The sequence below is a fragment of the Thamnophis elegans genome, chromosome 14, assembly GCF_009769535.1.
Source record: "Thamnophis elegans isolate rThaEle1 chromosome 14, rThaEle1.pri, whole genome shotgun sequence".
Classification (NCBI taxonomy): domain Eukaryota; kingdom Metazoa; phylum Chordata; class Lepidosauria; order Squamata; family Colubridae; genus Thamnophis; species Thamnophis elegans.
Window position 1 is genome coordinate 36437501 of NC_045554.1, and position 26450 is coordinate 36463950.

The following is a 26450-nucleotide window of genomic DNA, read 5'->3' on the forward strand; positions in this document are numbered from 1 at the left end:
TTTTTTGAAAAAGCACCTTTGAAGGAAATTTACAATTCCCCCCCCCCCATGGATGCATTAGCTCAGCTCCAGAGTTGCCATCATCCAACAATGCAGCCTCTTGAATAATGCATTAGTTGACTTGAATGTTTCAAAATAAAAACAAAATGTTCCCGAAGAAATTGCATCTACAGGCAGAGCAGAATAAGAAAACTCTCTGGATCGTGGCAAGCAGGATGCACGGATTCTTGCTGTGGTCAAACGCCAGCAGCAGCCTTGATGCGCTGAGCTCTTTTGTGCTGTTTCATCTGCGTTCCCAAAGAATGAAACTGACCGGTAGATTTGCTGTTTTCCCCGCCTTCCTATTCCAACATCCTGAGGGTTTGGGCTTCAGTATTACAGAGCAACCCCCCCAAGGAGATGTGAGGATTATTAACTGACGGAAACGCTATTCACTGGATCGCCTTCCTCTGCTCAGCCCCATCCAGTCCTAAGCTTTGAGCCGGAGGGATCCTGCTGCATTGAAGTCATGGGGATGTCTGCCAAGGAGAGCAATTCCACTCGTCCCAGAGGTAACAATTGAGAAACGAAGGCTGGGGATTAAGGAGAAAGAGCAAACTGAATGTTATATGATTTGGGAAGTATTTTACCAAAGGTTGGAGGTGGGGGAAAAGGAGTTTGGAAATGAAGAAAGCTAAAAAAAATGAGTAGATAATACACTTAGATGGAGATGTAATGAAGATGAAAACTGTTAGTATGTGTATGATGAGAATAATGATGTTTAACGTTGATATATTATTACTAGAAGATATTAAGAAGAATTGAGAGTTCCATAACGTTTTAATGCTCAATATGTTATAATACGAAACTTAAGAGAAATAATGTTAATATGAAGGTGAAAGATGTGGCAAAAGAGGAAAGAAGTTGCACAGAGATGTTTGTACCCAGATGACACACTGCAGAAGGAAAGATGGAATGTTTATTTTTGTAACGAAAAAATAATAAAACTCTTTAAAAAGAAAGAAAGAAATGAAGGCGGGGGGATTTTTATTTTTAGGGGCAGCAGCATGGGATATGTAATCCTTTCTACCAAGCAACAGCCCAATACGTAAGCCACCCACTTACGTCGTCCATCTCTCTCTTCCTTCCTTTCACGCTTTCCGCAGCTGTCGCAGCCAAAGGCTCATTTTATTCCTACAGGGGGACGACGCAGGAACTCAATTCCCAAACTTTGTGGTTTGCAGCCAGGTCAAACCTGGAATCTGGTTTATATTGGAGCAGAAAGTCCAGCCTACTTTAATTTGGCGAGGTTCCACAAATCCCCCTCCGTCTCTCGCTTTTAAAAATGTCGGTTTAGGGACAACTCAGCCTGAGCCGGGTGTGTAATCCAAGGTGTATTGACACCACGTTTTAACAGAATAGCAGAGTTGGAAGGGACCTTGTAGGTCATCGAGTCCAACTCTCCGCCCAAGCATGAAACCCTACCCCATTTCTGACAGGGCCTTTAGTGGGCTGTAGCCCATAGGTTGAGTACCCCTGTTCTACAGCACAGGGGCCTCCATGCTCCTGTCTATCATTTCATTCTGTTTGGGGACCAACTTGGCTGAACGGTTTTGAGAGGCTGCACTTCCGTTGCCTTTTTGCCACAGTGGGAATAACTCCAATTCTACAATCACTTTCTTCTCCCTCAAAGCTCCCTAAAATCCCCAACCTCCTCTGTGTAGCAAGGAACCCCTCCCAGAGAGATCTTTCAAGTCTGGGGAAGCCAGAGCCCACGTTCCACCAGCTGGCAAAGTTATGCATTCGTTTCCCGTTTCCTTTCTGCATCCTTAGATGAAGCATTTCCACTGCCTGGAATTTTACTTCCTTTCATTGTTCTTGCCTTAGTGGGAGAATGGCCAGAATTGGAAAAAGCAGAGAAGCTGGCAAGAGGGGCTGCCTTGAAGTGGGCATCAGGGGTGTTTTACCAACCCGACAAGCTGGATAGCCTTCCGCAGTACCAGGTTCGGGAGATGCAGCGTAACAGGTTCATCGAATCCCGCATCAAGGTAGGTAAGCGTGGCAGGGTAATTTCATCAAATCTTGAGGTCCTTGGTCCTCTCTGAGCTTGCTTGTTTTCTTGCAGACGATTCATTACCCAACTGGGTAACCTCATCAGTGCTAGAAAGGAGTTGGGTTTGTGCAGAGGAGGAGGACTGTGGGGGTCTTGGTGCTCTCTGAGCTTGCTTGTTTTCTTGCAGACGTTTCATACCCAAATAGGTAACCTCATCAGTGCTACAACCGGCAGTAATGCCAGGAGCAACCCACCCCTGGCAGGGAGTCCTTCAGTGGTGGGTTTCAACAAATTTTGGAACCTACTCTGTGGGTGTGGCCTCCTTTGTGGGAGTGGCTTGCCGGCCATGTGACCTGGTGGGAGTGGCTTGCCGGCCATGTGTTTTCTTTCTTTCTTTCTTTCTCTCTCTCTCTCTCTCTCTTTCTTTCCTTCCTTTTGTCTCTCTGTCCCTTTTTTCTTTCATCTCTCTCTCACTCTTTTTCTTTCTTTTTTCTTTATTTCTTTCTTTATTTCTTCCTTCCTTCCTTCCTTCCTTTCTCTCTCTCTCTCTCTCTCTCTCTCTCTCTCTCTGTGTGTGTGTGTGTGTGTGTGTGTGTGTAGCAGTAGTGGGTTTCAAAATTTTTGGAACCTCTTCTGTAGGTGTGGCCTGCTTTCCGGCTCCACTGGTGGAACCTCTGGTAGATTTGACGAACCGGTCCTACCGAATAGGTGCGAACTGGTAGGAACCCACCTCTGGAGTCCTTGTATAGTGACCATACTTGGAGCCAGCAATTCGGTTGCTAAATAAAGTGGTTGCTAAATGAAATTGGTTTTATTGGTGATCTTACTGTAGCTTCCCCTTGCTTTAGAGACCTGCGAAGGTCGCAAATGTGAGGATTAATCATAAGACTATTTTTAAATCCCCATTGTAACAGCAAAGAGTTGATAAACGAGGCAATTGCTAAATAAGATCTGTATTGAGTTTTATTTTCTTTCAGGCTAAGAATAGCTTATTCCGTCAGTCTTTCCAGTTAGAATTAGCTTATATTCCAACTAATATTTATTGCCTTTTTGGGAACAAGCCTGCTCCAGTTTGTTTGAATCCTTTTTGAAGTTAGCCATAATTTTATATTAAGACGAGAATTTCTCTAATGGAGAATCTTTCCAAAACTTTCTAATACTGGCAGGAACTGGGTGCTCACACAACAATCCCCCCCCCAAACTCCTTATCCATTTAATTTTATTCTTGGGATCGAATCGTCAAACACATTTATTTATTTACCTACAGTGAGCTTACATATACCTTTCTCTTTAAAAAAAAAAACCTGGCAGTTTATAAACAGGGACTCTAAAATTAAACCATCTGGAGTCACATAATATGATGGGTGTGACACAAAATTGATAAACAAATAAATAGAGGCAAAAGCGGGGGAAGAGGAGGAGGCGAAATGTAAGCCTGTCTTTTACAGGGCCCATAAACTGTACAGGTAGTCCTCGACATACGACCATAACTGAGCTCAAAATTTCTGTTGGTAAGCAAGACAGTTGTTAAATGAATGTAATCCCATTTTACAATCTTCCTTGTCAAGAGTTGTTAAGCGAATCGCTTGCAGTTGTGAACAGAATCTGGCTTCCCCATTGATTTTACTTGTCCGAAAGTCATATAAGGGGACCACGCGACCCCCCAGGACACTGCAACTGTCATAAGTGTGAACCCGCTGCCCAGTGTCCGAATCGTGACCACGTGACTATGCGTGACCCGACAAATGCGCGCACGACAAAACCGCGCCGACAAAATCGCGACGTCATCAACGTGCCGACAACAGCACACCGACAACAGCGCACCAATAGAAGCTTGATTTAAGTTAAGGTAAGGGTTAAGGTCAGGGTCAGGGTCAGGTTTAGGGTTAGGGTTAGATTTAGGGTTAGGGTTAGGGTTAGGGTTAGGGTTAGGGTTAGGGTTAGGGTTAGGGTTAGATTTAGGGTTAGGGTTAGGGTTAGGGTTAGGGTTAGATTTAGGGTTAGGGTAAGGGTAAGGGTTAGGCTTAGGCTTAGGCTTAGGCTTAGGCTTAGGTTTAGAGTGCGCTTCTGTCGGCACGCTGTTGTCGGCGCGCTTTAGCGCTCATTCATCGGTTTAGAACTCGCGGTTTTGTCACCGCGATTTAGTCGGGCGCGCTTTTTCGGGCACCCTTTTGTCGGTGAACCGTGACTATGGGGATACTGCAACGGTTGTGTGAAAAATGTCCCTGAGTCACTGTTTTTCAGTGCCGTTGTAACTTTGAACGGTTACTAAATGAAGTGTTGTAAGTCGAGGACTACCTGTGAGGACTTACTTCTGGCTTCGCCTCCAGTCCACCGCTCAGTCCTATCTGGAAGGAATGAACACAGGCCTCGAGGAACTGCATTCTGCCCTCATTGACGTCCAACACGTGGAGGAAGCCCTGGGGACCATTCAGAAGGATCTCACGTCATGCATTGATTCTTTTGCGAGATTGCAGGAGCTACGAGAACTGGCCACGGAACATGACCAGCTGGAGGCAGTGGTCCAGATGTTGCCCCAGCTTTTCTCAGGTGACTTGGGCACTGCGGGATCCCACCATCTTGCTTCCAAAACCCATTGCAAAATTTTATGCCAGGCAATAAATTCATGCCAGGTGGGGAAAGCCTTAATGCAGAAGCATAATACTCTGGATCTCTTCCTAGCCCCCACAAAAACCTTAGATTTAATTCCTTTCACATATAGTCCAGAAGTGGTATTCAGCCAGTTCGGGTCAGTTCACCTGAACAGGTAGTGGAAATTGCGGGTGGGCCCATGCACCTTTCTACCTGCCCCAGCTCTATGCCATTCTATTTAGGCACATTTTCAAGCCACACACATGATCACAGCACAAGCACAAAAGACAAAGTACATGCATGGGCACGCTTGCTCACATTTGTGAACCGGGTAGGGAAAGTAAATAATACCACTCCTGATATAGTCCCTGTATTATGTATACATTTGTCTCAGAAAGGGGGAAATGTTAAGAATAGAAGAAATAGTCTTACTAACTGAATGTTATTATTACTTTGGTTTCAATTAAATGTCAGTAACATGACATTTGTAAGGGACACGGTGGTGCAGTGGCTAAGACGCTGAGCTTGTTGATCAGAAAGGTCAGCAGTTTGGCGGTTTGAATCCCTAGCATTGTGTAATGGAGTGAGCTCCTGTTACTTGTCCCAGCTTTTGCCCACCTAGCAGTTGGAAAGCATGTAAAAATGCAAGTAGAAAATAGGATCCACCTTTGGTGGGAAGGGAAGAGAATTCCGTGTGCCTTCGGCATTTAGTCATGCCAGCCACATGACCATGGAGACGTCTTCGGACAGCACTGGCTCTTTGGCTTTGAAACGGAGATAAGTACTCCTAGAGTCGAGAACAAATAGCACGCATGTGCGAGGAAAACCTTTACCTTTAACATGATATTTTAATCTTCTTTTAGCCCCAACGGTCTTCCAGAGTGAGACTCTTGATTCAAAGACCAAATTTCAGCCTCCAAAATTTTGCATGTGCATATTTTAAATGCTTGCCCCAAACCAGGAATGGAAGTTTATATACTCCTAAGTCATTTTTATACCGGCACGGTTTCTGTTTTTTTCCTTCTTTGTTCTTTATTATTTTCATTGCTGTCTTGATCAGTGCAAATTTAAGTACAATTTTAAAAGTACGAGAATGAATTTCTCCACTGGAGCCCAATGTTCATCTGCCGCTTTTATATCAAGTTTGCCAAAAAAGGTGGAAATCTAACATGAAATTAAAGGGCCAACTTAACTATATGCTGATTTAAAAAATAATAATTTACAAAAAGAAATTCTAATTGCCTGCCATGAAGAAAATACAACATTTTGTAGGAAATGTCACAGTTAAAAAGTGAGGATGGAAGGAGGGAGTGTGAAACCAACAATCAGTGGCCAAGCTAATGGAATGGCTGATTACTGTGTTTGCGATTTTCTCTTTACTAGGTGATAATTTATTGTTCATCTCATTTTTCTTCTAAGGCAGGGGTGACCAACGTTGGCAACTTTCAGACCTGTGAATTTCATCTCCCAGAATTCCCCAACCAGCCTGGTTGGGGAATTCTGGCAGATGAAATTCACAGGTCTTAAAAGTTGCCAAGGTTGAATATCCCTATTCTAAGGGATTGAGGAAAGTAATATGTAGAGTAATATGTAATATGTAAGGAAAGTAATATGTAATATACGGAGTTATTATTATCAATTATCAATTATCAATTATCAGTCATCATCAGTCATCAGTCATCAGTCATCAGTCATCAGTCATCAGTCATCAGTCATCAGTCATTAATTATTATTATTATTATTGTTATTATTTATATGCCGCCCAATCCCGAAGGACTCGCGGCGGCTTACAAAAAAGAGGGGGGGGAAAAAGACACATAACAAACACATAACGAGAAAAAAAAAACCGGTGTAAAATCGCAACACCACATACATTCATTCTAATCGGGGCTGGACCTCAACAGTGCGGTCAACAGCTCCAGGCCTGCCGGAACAGCCAAGTTTTAACAGCTTTCCTGAAGGCCATCAGAGTGGGTATGATCCGGATCTCTGGGGGTAGCTGATTCCAAAGAGTCGGAGCAGCCACAGAGAAGGCTCTCCTCCGGGGGCCCACCAGCTGACACTGTCTGGCTGAGGGCATCTGAAGGAGGCCCAATCTGTGGGATCTTACTGGCCGCTGGGAGGTATGTGGCAGTAGGCGGTCTCGAAGGTACGCTGGCCCTAAGCCATGTAGGGCTTTAAAGGTAATAACCAACACCTTGAATTGCGTCCGGAGGCAATTGGTAGCCAGTGCAGCTCGCGGAGGACAGGTGTAACGTGGGTGTACCTCGGTGCACCCAATATCGCTCACGTGGCCGCATTCTGGACTAACTGCAGTCTCCGAACGCTTTTCATGGGTAGCCCTTGAAAACAGTATATTCTGTTCAGTAGACCAACCACTGTTCAATATTACCTTTATTTCCTTTCCTTTTAGAGGTTTCAATTTGGAAAGCTTAAACTCAATCCCTGCCTCTCCTTTACTCTTCTCCATTGGTGGGATTAAAAACATTTTACTACCAGTTCTGTGGGCGTGGCTTTGTGGGCGTGTCAAGGGAAGGATACTGCAAAATCCCCATTCCCTCCCCATCTCAGTAACCTGCTTTCCAGCTCCATTCTCCTGTTCAGGGCAACAAAAGAAGATCAGCTGGGAGGCAGCGGGAGCGAGGCCAGCCTATTAGCCGGTTCTCCGAACTACTCAAAATTTCCACTACCGGTTCTCCAGAACCTGTTAGAACTGGCTGAATACCACCTCTGCTCTTCTTCCCTGCAGTACCTCAACTCATTTCGGAAGGCTTCGGTCTCTTAGAAAGCCAGAACCTCTTGAAAGCTCATCTTGGGCTCATGGACTTGGAAAATTTACGAGATAGCATCCTGTCCCAGGTGCATAACCGCAACCTGCTCAGCCCCTTGAATTGGACCAGCATTGAGTCTTACTTCGGAGGTCTCCTGGAGTTGAACGATGCCTTGGCTCAGCATCTGTGGCGCACAGTTGCCCGAGCCACAAAACTGGTGTTGGAGGACCCATCTCTTTTGGTGTCAGCCGTACGGATCATTGAGAGAGAAGAAAATATAGATGCCGTCATCTTGCTGAGGTCCCAACCTCATGGCTTCCTCCCACCGGGACGCCCAAAACACTGGAGAAGGAAATTCTTCCAAGTCATTCAAGACACTGTGGTAGCTTCTTCTTTCCAGGCTGAGCCAAAGGAGACTCAAGGCCAGGGGCTTAGTAGCCACTTGGTATCTCTGCAGGGTAGCATCCTGGCTGAACTACGCGTCGTGAAAGATTGGATGGTCCAGTGCTGCCCTCCTCATTACAACATCCTCACGACCTTCGCCACCATGTTCCACCAAGGCCTCACCCATCACCTGCATCGTATTCTTACCAGGGACCTAGACAAACAAGAGATCTTTGCTCTCCTCCACTGGGCAATCCATGTCTACCCAAGGTGAGTGCCGTTGCTAGTGGTGCTGAAGTCCAAAACCATTTTAGGAAGAAGATCTAGAAGTGAAATTGATAGCAATAGCAATACTACTTATATACTGCTTCACAGTGCTTTATAGCCCTCTATAAGTGGTTTACAGAGTCAGCCTATTGGCCCCAACAATCTGGGACCTCATTTTACCCACCTCAGAAGGATGGAAGGCTGAGTCAACCTTGAGACCTGTGAGAATCGAACTCCTGGTTATGGGCAGAATCCACCTGCAATGTTGCATTCTAACCCCTGTGCCAGGAAGGAAAGAAGGGAGGGAGGGAGGGTACTAGCAATAGCACTTAGAATTACATACCACTTCACAGTGCTTTTACAGCCCTCTCTAAGCGGTTTACAGATTTAGCGTATTTCCCCCAACAATCTGGGTCCTCATTTTACCCACCTCGGAAGGATGGAAGGCTGAGTCAACCTTGAGCCTGGTAAAATTCGAACTGCCAAATTTCAGGCAGTTGGCAGTCAGCAGAAGTAGCTTGCAGTACTGTATTCTAACCACTGCACCACCAAGGCTCATTGATGATTGGAGCATCCACATATATGAATGGTGGAAGGGAGGAAGTTGCTTCTTGTGCTATGAAGCACAGTTGAGATTTAACAGAGCATGGGTGAAGTATCAGTGAATCCCCACATGAATCATAGATGGGAAATATGGTCTTTTCAAGGCTGAAGGGTGACTGCAAGCATCCTTCCCCATTGGCCCTGTGGACTGGGTCTCAAGAGTTAACATTCAGCAACCTCTGGAGCAGTGGTGGGATTCAATTTTTTTTTACTACTGGTTCTGTGGGCATGGCTTGGTGTGCATGGCTTGGTGGATGTGGTAGGGAAAGGATACTGCGAAATCCCCATTCCCTCCCAATCAGCTGGGGCTCGGGAGGCAGAGAATAGATGGGGGCAGGGCCAGCCAGAGGTGGTATTTGCCGGTTCTCCAAACTACTCACAATTTCTGCTATCGGTTCTCCAGAACTGGTCAGGACCCGCTGAATACCACCTCTGATATATACACATAAGGTCTCAGTAGAAGGAATCCAACATGGGTGCATATTAGAATTTTACTCATGGTTTACTATAACCAATCTAGCCTGGAATGTTGAAGGAGACTGCTAAGAGTTTTCTTCTGCCTTTTGGTCCTGACTCCCCCCCCTTTTTTTTAACAGTTCTGAAATGATGGCTCACCCAGATCTGCTTCCTGAAGTGAACATATCAACCATGGGCCCTCTGCTTTCAGCAGATACAATAAGCTCTCTGGAAGAGTCTTATCTGGGGAAAGTGCAGGTGAGTTAGAAGACCAGTCAGGATTTGGAAAATCCAATCATCTGTGGGCATGGAAGGAGGTCTGGATGTCTTTAGGAGTGATTGAACTTGAGTCTGTAGCAGAGGTGGGTTCCTACCAGTTCACACCTATTCGGTAGAACCGGTTCGTCAAATCTACCGAACCAGTTAGAAGAAGTTCCACCAGTAGACCCGGAAAGCAGGCCACACCTAGAGAAGAGGTTCCAAAAATTTTTGAAACCCACCACTGGTCCTTGGATATGATTATTCTACACTATCATGTTCATATTTATAAAACTCAGTGCCTCTGTGAAAGGTAAGGATGACAACTGCGTTTGTGGTGCAATCAGAACATTGCGTGAGTTGAAGTTGTTTTAACGCAAACCAAAGATGCCTTTTAAAAAACAAGTTTATATCCTATTCTTATGCATGCCAGTGCTGTGTGTGAGGTAATTTAAGGTGGTTCTGACAAGTGTCGTTGGCATCTTCATACCCGGTCACATGGGTGGCAAGCCACTCCCATCCGGTCACATGGGTGGCAAGCCACTCCCACAAAGGAGGCCACACCCACAGAGTAGGTTCGAACAATTTTTTTTTTCACTCAAAGATTCTTTTATTACATTTTCATTTTCCTTTATACAATCACTTAAATACTGTGCAGTTAAAAAAAAAAAGGAAACAATAAACAACTCATAACACTTCTATCCTACATACACCCTTCCTTCTACCCCTCCAACTTTCATTTCCCCCTTCCAACAATCCCCTCTTCTACTTCCCTTCCCCCTCAGCCATTCCTTTCTCCCCTTCCCACCATCTCACCCTCCTTACATTCCCTTCTCACTCCCTCTTAATTCCCCCCTCTTCTTTCCCTCTACACCTCGCTTCAGTGTATTTCTAGTATTCATTGGTCTATTTGTTTTGTACTAAAACAAAAGAAAAATAAAAGGAAAAGAACGAAGAAAAAAAAAAGGAAAAAAAGCAACAGTATCCAAGTGCATTCATTTTTCTGAAAATTGAGTCTATATTTCCACCCTCCCCCCCACCCCACCCCCTGAACCCCCCTCCCTGACCCCCTTCCGACTTCCCAGGTCCCATTCCCGGCATCGTTCTTTATCAAGCAAAGTCTGGAGTATATTGAAACCAAATAGATTAGAAGTTACAAAATAAAAAAAAAAAAAAAATAAAGAACAAAAAAGAAAAGAATAATAATAGGGGAAAAAAAGGGGGGGGACCCCCCCCCCCAAGAAAGAGAAGTCAATATACTCTCTAACATTAACCTCAGCTTCTCATTATTTTTAAAATCTTAAACAATATCTTTACCTGCTTCCGCATATAAATTCTATACCTCCCATCCTGCCTTTACCCGTGTCCGCATATATATTTTATCCTCATCCATTGCTCCTCCCATATTTACTCCACCCTCGTGTGGACTCTCCGGATAATCTTTCTTAACCTTGTATTCAAATAACAATTTATACAAAAATCAGCTTACATTCTGGATCAAGGTAATCTAATTGAACTTTCACTACCCTTCCATCTACCCCACGCCACCCGACTCCATTCATCCCAAACCACAATCCAAAAAAAACTACGATCTCCGCTCTCCTCGCCCCAAAGAATAGATCATGCGCAGTTTAAATTAAGATTCAAACAAGTCTTATATAAGTCCCATACAATATATGTCCAAATTCAGCACCGCTTCTTTCAGTCTCAATATCTCTTCATCGGTATACAGCTTTGTCATTTTATACCAGACAGGAGTCCTGAAATTTTATTCAAATTAAAAATTTAAGAAGTATTTTAAAGGCATAGCTGGATCTTTATTCTTTACTCTTCTGCCCTTCCGGAAGGGGAAAACAACACCCTCCGCCTTGTAGCCACATGTCCCGCTACTTATCTTCTCCTTCTCCTTGTCTTTCTCCAAGTCCGGGTAAGTCAGGAAGTCCCGCCTTCAGAGTTTTGTTGTAAAAATCTCGGGCTTCGCAAACAGAATTGAGACGATATTTTTGGTTCTCAAATGTGACTGTGATACCAGATGGCACTTCCCATTTATATTGTATCTGAGAATCTCTGAGTTTTTCAGTTAAGAAAGTGTAGTCTCTCCTTGCTCTTAATATTTGAGATGGTATTTCTTTAAAAACAATCAAGTCCTGTCCATCGATTCGCAGCCTGTTATTGTAGAACTTCTGTATTATCGCATTTCTGGATTCTCTTGTGGTGAAATATATAATTATGTCCCTCGGAAGCTGTCGTTGTTTTGCTACACACGAGTTCTGGCGATAAATTTTTTGAATCTGCCAATCAAAGTTAAATCCCGGACTTCCCACCGAACGTCTGAAAGCCTCAAAAAAGGTCTGTTTCAAGTTCTCCTGTTCCTTTTCACGCAATCCTCTGACTCTTATTGCAAACGCAGTCTTATTGTAATTTATCATAACGAGTTGTTTTTGAGCATTTTCAACTTCCTGTTGTAACGTTTGAATTTTAGATGTCAAATTAGAATTAGTTTTTTCCAAAAGTTCCAATTTGTCCTCCATTTCAGAAACATAATCTGTCATAACAGTCATAACTCTGATCGTATCTTCCCTTGTTTGAGCAATCTTGGCGTCCAGTTTATCATATAAGTCCGATAAAAGTTGTTTAATTTCCTGTCTGAACTCTTTAAGGGTTTCAAAAAGAAATTCTTGCGTTAAGAGATCTCCAGTAGAGGGCGTGGGAGGCAAGGGCAGCGATTTTGTAACAATTTCTTGAGATGTATTATTAAGGAGACGCTTAGACTGCTTCGATTTGGGAGCCATTATAAAAAAACGCACAAACAAACAAAGTCTCTGCTCCCCTCGGTTTTAAATGGGATACTATTTATAGACTTTTAACAGTTAATAAGGAGAAGTCTTCAGGAGAATAGAGCTGATTGAGTGTGTCATATATCAAACGCAGAAGCTATAAAATCGGCATCTTGTAACGCAGCTGGATAAGAAAGCCTTTCACAAAATTGAAGCTGGTATTTTGAATAGTAATAAGAAAAAAATGTACAACTTCAAGTTAATATTTGGTTTTAAAGCCATTTCAAAATTTATCTGCCTGCAGTTAATAAAACTCTATTGCCTGAATATGCAGCTTCAAGTAAAGAGGCTTTTATTTTGAAGTTTAAGGCTTGGCAGAACTTTCAGTGAGTAAACATTGTAACAAGACCGTTCAGCAGATTCATCACCATTTAACTTCCAGATAAGCAAAGTTAATGAAGGAGTAGAAATGAAACTAATTAAAAAGCTTCTGCTGGCCTATTGTGAAACCAAAACATATGATAAGCAATCTCTTTTGTTTTGAATTCTTGTGAATTCTTGTGAGGATTAACAAAAAGTGTTCATTATTACCGGAGAAACCAGCCTGCTCGGCGCCATTTTAAAAGCCTCTAAGTAAATAATTTTTCGGAGGAGAAAAAGAAAAGAAGCTAAAATGTTGATAAACAATTATTGTCCACGGAAATGGATTCAGCTCGTGATAAGATTAAATCAAACAAAACTTGGAACTGAGTGGGGGAGACCTACTTCGTCCTGCACAAGGCAGTTTGAAATTCCCAGCACGGACAGCCGTTCTGCCTTGGGCTAGCCCCCCTTTCCCTGCAAGCACAAAGCTGCAAAAATCGAAGAGCATTTGCCAGCAAAACAATTTCTTCTTTCCTTCTTGCCTGAAGGATAAGAAAACCTGATAAGACGTCAGATGGAAGATCCTCTAAACAGGTACGTAGCCAGGAATTCGGAGGCAGCTGATTTTTTTGCTGCCACCACCAGCAAGCTCCTCCCAGGAAGTCGGTTCGAACAATTTTTGAAACCCACCACTGGTCTGTAGGCTACTATGAGAAAGGTTTCAGGCAAATTCTTTTCTCCTACCAAAGGGGCTCGGGATTACCTGATCCCATTTTGTTTCCTTCCTGTAGGATAGCATTGCAGAATGGATGCAGAAGGCTCTAGAAATGGAGTTTGAGGAATGGCTTTGTGGAAAAGAACCTGAATCCGACTATCAAGGCTTCTTCCAGACTACTCTGCCTACCATCGTCATGAAGGTTAGGAGGAACTGGGGAGGCAAGGAGGAAAGACTTATCTAACTGAACAAAGAAGACATTTTCAATTGTAGAAGCCAAATCAGGAGTTTGATTCCCCCCATCTGTTCTTCTTTTCTCTCTTTCCTCAGATGCTTGATGAAAACGTTAGAGTGGTATCGCTCATTTCTGGTATTTTCCAGCAGAAAGTCCTTGAAATGGCTTTGGGAGAGTTGGAAGCCTTTTTGGGCAGGTTAGTTTCATCTTGTATGCCAATTAATTAAAAAAAAACAACAACCAGGATGGCGCTGCCCTTTATAACCTCAACATCTCAGTAGGAGAAGGATCTTTGAGTCCAACCAGTAGGCACATCTGAGCTGAATCAAGTTGAAAGTTCGTTTCTGGAACTTCTTGGTTCGTAATTGGATCCATCTTGGTCCTGTCCACCATTACGTCAGCTTATTGGTGGTTGTACATCAGTGTGGGGAAAAGGGGTTGGCTTGCAAGCTGGAAGTATGACAACTGCATGGATCATTTCACTCCCCCTATAACCTCACCACCCGGTGGCTCAGCAGCTAAGATGCTGAGCTTGTTGATCAGAAGGTCGGAAGTTCAGCGGTTTGAATCTCTAGCGCCACGTAACATAGTAAGCTCCCGTTACTTGTCCCAGCTTCCGCCAACCTAGTAGCTAACAGATTAACAGTGTTGGAAGGGACCTTGCAGGTCATCTAGTCCAACCCCCTGCCCGAGCAGGAGACCCTACATCTGCCTCTACCTAGGATCGTACTCACAACCTTCTGATTGTAAGGTGAGAGTTCCACCTCTAGGCCACAGCAGCAGCACATTAAAAAATGCAAGTAGAAAAATAGGGACCACCTTTGGTGGGAAGGTAACAGCGTTCTGTGCCCCTTCAGCATTTAGTCATGCCGGCCACATGACCACGGAGACGTCTTCGGAGAGTGCTAGCTCTTTGGCTTTGAAATGGAGATGAGCACTGCCCCCTAGAGTCAGGAACGATTAGCACGCACCAAAGGCTTCTGGGTGAGCAAGGCCCTCATGATAAACGTATCTTTCCTTCCTGCAGGCTGTATGAGAAACTGGTGGAATTTTGCAGAGCACATCAGCAAGAGCCCATAGCATCTAAGTACTACAGAGCGAGATTGCTGTCCACTGTCAACAACTGCTTGGCTCTCAGGTATTCCTGAAGGCTGTTTCTGGTACTCAGTACTTCTTTCTTTCTTTCTTTCTTTCTTTCTTTCTTTCTTTCTCTCTCTCTCTCTCTCTCTCTCTCTCTCTCCCTCTTTCCCCACCCTCCTCTCTCTCTCTTTCTCTCTCTCTTTCTGTCTCTTTTCTCTCTCATCTCTCTCACACTTTCTTTCTTTCTTTCTCTTTCTCTCTTTTTCTGTTTCTCTCTATCTCATCTCTCTCTTTCTCTCTGTTTCTCTCTCTCTCGTCTCTCCTCCCTCTTTCTATCTCTCTTTTCTCTCTCATCTCTCTCTCGCTTTCTTTCTCTTTCTCTCTTTTTCTGTTTCTATCTCTTATCTCTCTCTTTCTCTCTGTTTCTCTCTCTCTCATCTCTCCTCCCTCTTTCTATCTCTCTTTTCTCTCTCATCTCTCTCTCGCTTTCTTTCTCTTTCTCTCTTTTTCTGTTTCTATCTCTTATCTCTTTCTCTCTGTTTCTCTCTCTCTCGTCTCTCCTCCCTCTTTCTATCTCTCTTTTCTCTCTCATCTCTCTCTCGCTTTCTTTCTCTTTCTCACTTTTTCTGTTTCTCTCCATCTCTCATCTCTCTCTTTCTCTCTCTCCCATCTCTCTCTTTCTCTCTCCTCTCTCCTCTCTCTCTCTCTCTCATCTCCCTTTCTCTCTGTGTGTCTCTCTTTTCTCTCTCATCTCTCTCGCTTTCTTTCTTTCTTTCTCTTTCTCTCTTTTTCTGTTTCTCTCTATCTCTCATCTTTCTCCTTCTCCCTGTTTCTCTCTCTCTCTGTCTGTTTCTCTCTCTCTCTCTCATGTCTCTCTCTCCCTCCCTCTCTCTCTCTCTCCCTCCTTCCCTCCCCCCCTGTCCAGGCCTGTTTTCTCCATCTTCTTAGCCATCAGCCAGAAGGCTCTTTCTTAATTATTTCTCTTCTCTTTGCTGGCAGCTCCTCCATTTCAGCCTTGCGTGCTAATGGGTTGCCCCCCGAAGAGCCTGCCAGGATGCTACCATCTCTACACGCGGCTTTAGAGAAGACTCAGAAGAAGGCATGCCAACTTCTACTGGAGGAGATGCTGGCTGACTTGAAGGTACTCCTCATTGAGGATCACACACACAGCAGTGGGTTTGGTTCTGGCTTAGGGTGCTTGGAGAACCTAACTAATAGTGGTCATTTGATATGCCATGATCAAACGATTCATGGCTTAACTTGCAACCTGAACCAGGTTACTGATTGCTACACATCTGGCACAACCGCTGGAAAACAGAGCAGATTCCAGCTGCCTCATACAAATATACCCCAACACTTCAGAAATGAAAGCTGCACCCTTAATAAGGGTGAAGCAAACCAATGGTCAAAAGCTGTACTTCACTGGATGTCAGGCATGAAATCCTCTTACATTTGATACTGGATCGGAACCGGGAGTGCGCACATGTGCACGCTCGCTTCATGCATGCGCAGTGCTTCTGCACATGAGCAGAACCTTCTGCGCATGCACAGAGCATCCATGATGACACCTGAGTGTGTAGGCAGACCTCCCCCGCCGCCATTACCGTTCGCCCGAACTAGGGCGAACTGGCAAAATACCACCTCTGCTGTATGTTGATATAAACAGTTCATCCGGTCACTCCCATGCATGTTATAATGTAAAGTTTCCCCCTGTCCAGTCGTGTTTGACTCTAGGGGGCAATGCTCATCTCCATTTCTTAGCGGAGAGAGCCAGCGTTGTCTGAAGAGAGTTGTTACTTTCCCAGCAAAATGGTACCTATTTATCTTCTCGCATTTGCATGCTTTTGAACTGCTAGGTGGGCAGGAGCTGGGACAGTAAGCCAGCAGCCAGTAAGATCCCACAGATTGGGCCTCCTTCAGATGCTGTCAGCCAAACAATGTCGGCTGGCGGGCCCTCGGAGGAGAGCCTTCTCGGTGGCTGCTCTGACTCTTCGGAACCAGCTCCCCCCGGAAATCCAGACCATACCCACTCTGATGGCCTTCAGGAAAGCCATAAAAACTTGGCTGTTCCAGCAGGCCTGGGGCTGTTGACCTCACTGTTGAGGTCCGGCCCCGACTAGAATGAATGTATGAGGGGTGTCTGTTTTAAATTGTTTTGTCGTTATGTGTTTTTTTATATTTCTTGTAAGCCGCCCAGAGTCCTTCGGGATTGGGCGGCATATAAAAACTCAATAAATAAATAAATAAATAAATAAATAAATAAATAAATAAATAAATAAATAAATAAATAAATAAATAAATAAATAAATAGAGCTCACCCTGTCACGGGGCACTTGGGTCTCGAACCTCTGGCTGCCAGCTTTCTAGCTGATAAGCTCAGCATCTTTAACCTCTGAGCCCTATTATAATATAGATCAAAGCAAACCAATTGGGTTTTTTAGGCCTCTATATCTGTCTGTACTGGTTGCTCTTTTCGAGTCTACTTGTATAGCCTTGCATCTCATATTGAGACCCCGTTTCCCTGAAAATAAAACCTCCCCGGATAATAAGCCCAATTGGGCTTTGAGCGCATGGGCTAAAATAAGCCCTCCCTGAAAATATTTAAACACAGCAGCCATGAGGTGACCACGCTCGCCGCCTCCTGCACCTCAAAAATAATAAGACCTCCCCGAAAATAAAGGCAAGTGCATATTTTGGGGGTCAAAAGTAAGTAAGTGTCTTATTTTCGGGGAAACACAGTAGCATTAATCTCAAATACAGGTAGTCCTCAACTTACAACAGTTCATTTAGTGATCGTTCAAAATTACAACGGCAGTGGGGAAAAAGTGACGTATGCCCATTTTTCACACTTACGTACAAATTCCAATACTTGGCAACTGGTTCACACTTACGACCGCTGCGATGTCCCAAGGTCATGTGGTCCCATTTTGCAACCTTTTGATTAGCAAAATCAAGGGGGAAGTCAGATTCACTTAACAACCAGGTCATTAACTTCTCAACCACGGTGATTTGCTTAGCAATGGTGGTGTGAAAGGTCGTAAAATAGAACAAAACTCAGTTAGCAGATGTCTCCCTTAACAACAGACACTTTGGGATCAGTTGGGGTCAGAAGTCTGCAATGGGCTCTACATGGGGTTGCCCTTAAAGTGCATCCGGCGACTGCAGTTAGTCCAGAATGCAGCCGCGCGAGTGATAGTGGGCGCACCGCGGTTCGCCCACGTTACACCCATCCTCCGCGAGCTGCACTGGCTACCTGTCGATCTCCGGGTGCGCTTCAGGGTATTGATGACCACCTTTAAAGCACTCCATGGTAGTGGATCTGGGTACTTGAGAGACCGCCTTCTGCCGATCACCTCCCTTCGACCAATTAGATCGCACAGACTGGGCCTCCTCCACACTCCATCTGCCAGTCAATGTCGACTGGCGACTACACGGAGGAGAGCCTTTTCTGTTGCAGCTCTGACCCTGTGGAACGACCTCCCCGTCGAGACCCTCACCACCATCCAGACCTTCCGCACAGCCCTCAAGACCTGGCTCTCCCATCAGGTCTGGGGATAGGTTCCCAATTTACCCGCCAGAGTGTTGACTGTTGAATGCAAGTTGTGTTTTTATTATTTTCTTTCTTTTGTTCACATATTGTTTGTCTTTGATAGTGCACCCCCTTCCCTTTGATTGTAAGCCGCCCTGAGTCCCATCAGGGAAAAGGGCGGCCTATAAATCTCAATAAAATGACAAAAAAAAAATGACAAAGAAGTCAAGGACTAGCTGCAGACTAACTTTTATTTAAAAGCTACCAGCATCTTCTCTCTCTTTTTGCTACTTGGAATGCTGTTCTGAGCTCCTCTAACTAATTAAGAGAAGACTTGTTGTCTCTTGTGGTCTGTTCCAGCCACTCTTGGCCCAGTTGCCCTCCCGCCAGTGGCTGCTGGATGACTGTCAGCTGACGAACAACATCTGCGAGGTGATTGACAAGCATGCAGAAGGTTTCGGCAGAACTCACAAACCTGTCAGCACGGTAAGATCCTGGCCATCGCTGGGAACATCAGGGATGGGGATGAAGATCTATCCACTACTGAAATCCCAGGGTGAGCATCATCCTGAGATCATCACAAGCCCGAGGGCAGATCAGTCAGTTAGCAAGACAAGAGGCAAATAGCAATAGCACTTATATACCCCTTCATAGTGCTTTTACAGCCCTTTCTAAGCGGTTTTACAGAGTCAGCCTCTTGCCCCCAACAATCTGGGTCCTCATTTTACCCACCTCGGAAGGACGGAAGGCTGAGTCAACCTTGAGCCTGATGAGATTTGAATTGCCAAATTGCAGGCAGCCGGCAGGCAGCAGCAGTAGCCTGCAGTACTGCACTCTAACCACTGCGCCACCGCGGCTCTGAATGAAGGAGAGTCTAGACATTGCAAATGCGAGAAAGGGGAACAAGGATGTCACTGAATGCTGCCTTTAATCCTTCCAAATTAAAGTGGAAAGGCTTTTTTTATACAAAATTGAATTCCTGCAAAGATAATCTGTCAGATACCGTATGACAGAGGGGATAAAAACCAGCAGTGAGGAACAGAAGAGGGGGGGGGGGAAGCTGGAAATCGCCTTTTTTCAATCGTTCTTTCCAGTGGTGGGTTGTCAATTTTGTTACTACCGGTTTGGGTGTGCTCCCGTGTACGCGCACGCGCAACACTTCTGCGCATGTGCAGAATCGTCCGGGCAGGTGGGCGGAGCCTCCCACTGCCGCTACTACCAGTTCGCCCGTTCTGGGTCAAACCGGCAGCAATCCAGCTCTGATTCTTTCATTCACGCTTTTAGATAATCTTTTTTTTTTCCGTACGCCCTATATTTTTCACATGCCCTTCTCTCTCTCAGCCAAGCTCTACAGAAAAGAAACATCATTGATGACGTGCAGAGGGATACCTAAAATCCAGTCAAAGGTTACCCCTGATCTTAGCATTGTAGGTGCCCATGTTGTCCTATCTGGAAATGCCAAAAGTGAAGACAGAATCTTTTTTTTTTCCACACAAATCATGACCCTAAATTTCAGCTCAGAACAATCCAGGTTAGTTAGTGAGGGCACCGGGGGAGGGCTACTGGGGATTCATAGGGAGAACCTCTAGCTAGGATTCTAAGCAGTTTGGAGAACCCCCAAATCCCACTCCTGGCTGGCCCCGCCCACCCCTCCCCTCCCAGGAGACCCCACACAGCCCGTTTTGGATGCAGGTAAGTGCAGGACATGTGTGGAGGCTTGGGGAGGGTGAAAAACAGGCCTACCAGAAGTTCTGGGCCCATTTCCAGATCTCCAGAGGGGCTCCAGAGCCTGGGGAGGCCGTTTTCACCCTCCCGGAGGCTCAAACAAAGGCTCCGGAGCGTGGGGAGGGAAAAAACACCCCCACCATGGTGCAGGAGGCCAACTAGGCCACACCCACTCTGTCCACACCCACCCAGCAATTGGGCAGAGAACCCGTTGCTAAAATTTTTGAAGCCCACCCCTGGAGGGCACATATTCACCAATTGGATATCCAGAAACATTGCACCTGTTTTTTTCCCCCCATTCTCCTCTCATGCCCACTCAGTACCTGTTGTCAGAAGCTGAACACCTGGTCATGAGCCAATATGTGAAGTCCCTCTTGCAGAAACGGATGACGTGTCGATCGGCCGAGGAGAGGACCAGAATGTCCACAAGGATGCTGCAGGATACCTCTCAGCTGAAGGAACTCTTCTGTGCCCTGGTGAGAAAGAGACGGGGGAGGGGGAAACAACTGGCTGGGTAGAAATGCTGCAAAAAAGGGGGGGATGGGAATCTCTGGGGAAAGACAGACTAATTTGGCCCCAACAAAGGCAAGGGTGAATGACTATTACACAACCTGTGTGGCAATCTAAGCAGAAATGTTTTCTTGGTTCAGTTCTGCATGGTTTAATTATGCCCTTTTAAAAATAGACTAAAACTCAACATTGCAATCGCAGAGCCACAAAACAGACGTGGTGTAGGGGGAGAATTGCAAAAAAAAAAAAAAAAAGATTTGTAGCCACTACAATCAAGGAAGACTGGCAGCAGTTGGCATAGACCAAAATAAACTACAATGAAATCGTGACACGACAAAACCGTGCTCATCAAAATAGCGGTGATAAAACCGCGTCGCTAAAGCCGCGATGTCATCACCGCGCGTCATCACCGCCGCGACAACAGCGCGGCGACAGAAGGGCGCTTTAAAACAGCACGGCAGCAGAAAGGCGATTTAAATTAAGGTTAGGATTAGGTTTAGGGGTTTGCTTTAGGGTTAGGTTTAGGTTTAGGGTTAGGGTTAGGGTTAGGGTTAGGGTTAGGGTTAGGTTTAGGGTTAGGGTTAGGGTTAGGGTTAGGGTTAGGGTTAGGGTTAGGTTTAAGGTTAGGTTTAGGGTTAGGTTTAGGGTTAGGGTTAGGTTTAGGGTTAGGTTTAGGGTTAGGTTTAGGGTTAGGGTTAGGGTTAGGGTTAGGTTTAGGGTGCTGAGTGCTTCGGAAGGCACGGATTTGCCCTCCGCCCTTATGTCAGTGCGGTAAGGTCGCATTTGCTTTAGCGATTCGGACGGCGCGGATTAGGGTTCGCGCTTATGTCTCCGCTGATAAGGGCTTCGCGGTATTGTGGTGGAACCCAATGAAATATCCATGGTATAAAAATCAGGCAACTAGAAGTAATTGAATCACATTTGTGATTCCAAATGTATCTGAACGTTTGTTTACTCGATGATCCAATAAATAAGTATGTGCAATTTTATTTCTGGTTGACTGTCCCAAAGCTGCTTTTTTTCAAGAGGCAACTGGACTTTCTGGTTTTTCTTTGAAGGCGTTTCGCTTCTCATCCAAGAAGCTTCTTCAGCTTCTTCTTTAGCTTCTTCTTCAGCGTCTTCTCAAGAGCTGAAGAAGCTTCTTGGATGAGAAGTGAAACGTCTTCAAAGAAAACCCAAAGAAGTCCAGTTGCCTTTTGAAAAAAAGCACCTTTGGGACAACCATGACCTGGATGATTGAGAATCTCCATAGACATTCTAGTTCAGTGTTTCTCAACCTTGGCTACTTGAAGATGTCTGGACTTCAACTCCCAGAATTCCCCAGCCAGCGAATGCTGGCTGGGGAATTCTGGGAGTTGAAGTCCAGATATCTTCAAGTGGCCAAGGTTGAGAAACACTGTTCTAGTTGACGGTTTCTAGAGCATGGAAACTTGGTTCTAGTTTCTTTTGGTCTACGCCAACTGTTGCCAGTCTTGCTTGATTGCATTTTTGCAATTCTCCCCTACATCCCTTTCAAACTTCTGTTTTGGGGGTATGAGATTTCAGCGTTGAGTTTTGCTGTGTTTTGAAAGCAAGTGAAGGTATTGGCTCTGAGCTACACGATCTTCTTTTCATCCCAGGGCTTGGAGGAGGACAAACTTTCCCTCAAAGTCATTGCAGATCTGCAGCAGATCCTCAGTGTCAAGGACCCTTCAATGCTTGGCCTGGAAGTGTTGGGATTCATGTCAAAATATCCTGATATCAGGTAGGATACCCAAGTGGTGGGAAAAAAGGACCATTTCCCATCATCTGATTGCAACATCCTCTGCATTGACTGAACGAGAAACTCAGAAACTGCTATAAGCGTTCTTTTGACACCAGATACTCAGGACTGGTATACTAGGACAAGAGAGATAATTAGGCATCAGTAGTGTGACTAAGACGCAGAGCTTGTCAATCAGAAAGGTCAGCAGTTCAGCGGTTTGAATCCCTAGCACTGCATAATGAAGTGAGCTCCCATTACTTGTCCCAGCTTCTGACAACTTAGCAGTTCGAAATCATGTAAAAATGCAAGTAGAAAAATAGGGACCATCTTTGGTGGGAAGGTAACAGCGTTCCGTGCGCCTTCAGTGCTTGGACATGCCGGCTACATGACCACGGAGATGTCTTCGGCTCTTCGGCTTTGAAATGGAGATGAGCACCATCCCCTTCAGTCGGGAACCACTAGTACATATGTGTGAGGGGAACCTTTACCTTGTGTTTGACCTCAGGGGCGGGATGGATAGGGGGGCTTTGGCCAGCTCGACATCACTCATGTCTGAGGCACTTCATTCTCATTATAATCTCCTCTCTCCCTCCCCCCTCCCTTCCTTTTCTTCTTTTTCCTTCCCTCTTCATTCTCCTTTCTTCTTCCTTCCCCTCTTTCCTTATTTTTCCTTCCTTGCTCTCTTCCCATCTTCCCTTCTTTTTCTTTGTCTTTCCTCTTTCCCTTTATCACCCCCTCTCCATTCTTGCATGCTCAAGTGCAAAAGGGGAGACATTTCCCCTTTTGTTTGGCTGTTAGTGTGTTTTGCTAGGGCTCTGCCAGAGAAAATGGAGGTCGGGGAAGGGGCGCCACGCACAGCCTTCCTGAGCTCCATTTTCTCTGGCAGACACACTGTGCGCTGGTCCTTTGCTGTTTCCAGGATGGCTCCGCAGGCCAGATCTAAGCATCCCATCTAGTCCAACCAGTGGTGGGTTTCAAAAATTGTTCGAACCTACTCTGTGGGTGTGGCCTCCTTTGGGGGAGTGGCTTGCTGCCCATGTGACTGGATGGGAGTGGCTTGCCGCCCATATGAAGATGCTGACACTTGTCAGAACCACCTTAAATTACGTCACAAACAACACTGGCATGCATAAGAATATGATGTCAACTTGTTTTTTAAAAGGCATCTTTGGTTTGCGTTAAAACAACTTCAACACACGCAATGTTCTGATTGCGCCACAAACTGCAGTAGTCATCCTTACCTTTCACAGAGGCACTGAGTTTTATAAATATGAGCAGGATAGTGTAGAATAATCATATCCAAGGACCAGTGGTGGGTTTCAAAAAATGTTGGAACCTCTTCTGTAGGTGTGGCCTGTTTTCCGGGTCCACTGGTGGAACCTCTTCTAACCAGTTCGGTAGATTTGACAAACCGGTTCTACCGAACAGGTGCGAACTGGTAGGAACTCATCTCTGAGTCCAACCCACCCATCCTCTCCCGCACAAGCAGGACACCCTACACCATTTCTGACAGACGGCAGTCCAGTCTCTTACAATACAATAGCAGAGTTGGAAGAGACCTTGGAGGTCTTCTAGTCCAACCCCCTGCCTAGGCAGGAAACCCTATACCATTTCAGACAAATGGCTATCCAACATCTTCTTAAAGACTCTCAGTGTTGGGGCATTCACAACTTCTGGAGGCAAGCTGTTCCACTGATTTGTCAGGAAATTTCTCTTCAGTTCTAAGTTGCTTCTCTCCTTGATTGGTTTCCACCCATTGCTTCTTGTTCTACCCCCAGGTGCCTTGGAGAATAGTTTGACTCCCTCTTCTTTGTGGCAACCCCATAGCTATTGGAAGACTGCTATCATGTCTCCCCTAGTCCTTCTTTCTCTTAAACTAAACATACCCAGTTCCTGCAACCGTTCTTCATATGTTTTAACCTCCAGTCCCCTAATCCTCTTTGTTGCTCTTCTCTGCACTCTTTCTAGAGTCTCCACATCTTTTCTACATTGTGGTGACCAGAACTGATTGCAGTATTCCAAGTGTGGCCTTACCAAGGCTTTATAAAGTGGTATTAACACTTCACATGATCTTGATTCTATCCCTCTGTTTAGCCTAGAACTGTGTTGGCTTTCTTGGCAGCTGCTGCACACTGCTGGCTCCCATTTAAATGGTTGTCCACTAGGACTCCAAGATCCCTTTCACAGTTACTACTGTTGAGCAAGGTACCACCTATACTGCATTTCATTTTTCTTGCCTAAATGTAGAAAGTCTCCATGATGAAGCTCCCATAACTTCTGAAGGCAACTTCTATTCCAGTGGTTCCCAACCTTGGCAACTTTAAGACTTGTGGACTTCAACTCCCAGAATTCTCCAGCTAGCTCTTCTGGCTGGAGAACTCTGGGAGTTGAAGTCCACAAGTCTTAAAGTTGTCACGTTTGGGAACCACTGTTCTATTCCATTGGTGAATTGTTCTTACTGTGGTACATACAAGCTTCCATTATAATGTTGGTTTTGAAGTCTTTTCTCGTGTCTGGGTGTAAAAACATGTAGCACGCTTATCTTTCTGGGACCTGTTTTTCATCTTGTTTCTTCAGCGAGGACCACATTTCCATGTTCTTCTACTTGCGGGGCGACATTTCCAAAGAAATCTGCAATCACGTGCTGGGAATCATGGTGCAGAATCCTCAAGTTCTCCCGGAGAATTACCAACCCGTTTTCAGCAATATCTTGGTTCCTGCTCCAGAGCTGCCCCTTTGCCTTGGCAAGACCAAGTGTGCCTGAGAGCGCCTAATTGTAGCTGTTCCTCCTCCTGCTGCCGACTGTCTCACCTGCCTGTCTGAATTCACTGACCTGCCCAGAGTTCAGTTGACAACCTTGGCACGGTGTGGAAAACTTACCCTACGCCAGGGGTGTCAAAATTGTGTTCATTGAGGGCCGCAGTACTGCAGGCTACTTCTGCTGCCTCCCGGCTGCCTGCAGTTTGGTAGTTCGAATCTCACCAGGCTCAAGGTTGACTCAGCCTTCCATCCTTCTGAGGTGGGTAAAATGAGGACCCAGATTGTTGGGGGCAATAGGCTGATTCTGTAAACCACTTAGAGAGGTCTGTGAAGCAGTATATGTCTAAGTGCTATTGCTATTGTTCTTCCTTCCTTCCTTCCTTCCTTCCTTCCTTCCTTCCTTCCTTCCTTCCTTCCTTCCTTCCTTCCTTCCTTCCTTCCTTCCTTCCTTCCTTCTTTGGTCCGCAGTGGTTAGTATGCAATACTGCAGGATATTTCTGCTGACTGCTGGCTGCCTGCAATTTGGCAGTTTGAATCCCACCAGGCTCAAGGTTGACTCAGCCTTCCATCCTTCCGAGGTGGGTAAAATGAGGGCCCAGATTGTTGGGGGAAATAGGCTGACTCTGTAAATTTGGCAGTTCGAATCTCACCAGGCTCAAGGTTGATCCTTCCAAGGTGGGTCAGATGAGGATCCAGATTGTTTGGGGCAAGAGGCTGTCTCTGTAAACCTCCTAGTGAGGGCTATAAAGCCCCGTAAAGTGGTATATACCCTGTTTTCCCCAAAATAAGACCCAACGGGAAAATAAACCCTAGCATGATTTTTCAGAGTGCTCATAATATAAGGTCTACCGCAAAAATAAGCCCCAGTTAAGGTCATCAGCCAGACAGATGCAATTAGTACCGTATTTCCCCCCAAATAAGACCTAACCAGAAAATAAGCCCTAATGCATCTTTTGGAGCAAAAAATAATATAAGACCCAGTCTTATTTTTAGAGAAACACGGTAGTTCTTGACTTACGACCTCAATTGAGCCCCATACTGCTGTTGCTAAGCGAGACATTTGTGCATTTTGCCATAGTTTACGACTGTCCTTGCCACCGTTGTTAAGTGAATTGCTTCAATTGTTAAGCTAGTCACGCGGTGGCTAAGTGAATCTTGGCTTCCCCATTGACTTTGCTTGTCCGAAGGTCGCAAAAGGGGATCAACATGACCCCAGGGCCCTGCAACCGTCGTAAATATGAGTCAAATGCCAAACATCTGAATTTTGATCATGAGACCATGGGGTCCAACGGTCGTGAGTGTGAAAAAAGGTCATTAAGTCACTGTTTCCCAGTGCCATTCTAGTGGTCATTAAACGAACTGTTGTAAGTCGAGGGCTATTTTTCTTCCTCGAAGTCGGCAGGCCTTCCATTTTGATGGCTTTCCCCCCTTTATCTTCTGAACCTGTTCCTTTCTGAGCACTTGACTCTAAGTGCTATTGTGCTAGTGCTATTTACTGTAGAGCAGTAAGCCGTTGAATCAACCAGGGGCTTAAAGGTTGAGAACCAGAACAATCTTATTGTATTGTATTGTATTGTACTTATTTGGTTTGTATGCCGCCTAATCTCGGAAGACTCAGGGCGGCTTACAGGTAAAAAAGGGAGGGGGGG

At 45.2% G+C, this 26450-nt stretch overlaps 1 protein-coding gene across 1 annotated transcript; it reads left to right on the plus strand.

Moving 5' to 3' along the window:
* Window positions 1-485: 485 nt before the first annotated feature.
* LOC116518021 (exocyst complex component 3-like protein) lies at window positions 486-24937 on the plus strand. The gene is made up of 13 exons (XM_032231236.1): window positions 486-551; window positions 1867-2027; window positions 4363-4582; window positions 7374-8049; window positions 9246-9363; window positions 13295-13420; window positions 13549-13649; window positions 14481-14591; window positions 15533-15674; window positions 18423-18548; window positions 20108-20263; window positions 21917-22041; window positions 24619-24937. Exons 1-13 carry the CDS (start codon window positions 509-511, stop codon window positions 24803-24805), a joined length of 2292 nt encoding a protein of 763 aa, XP_032087127.1. The 5' UTR covers window positions 486-508; the 3' UTR covers window positions 24806-24937.
* Window positions 24938-26450: the final 1513 nt, after the last annotated feature.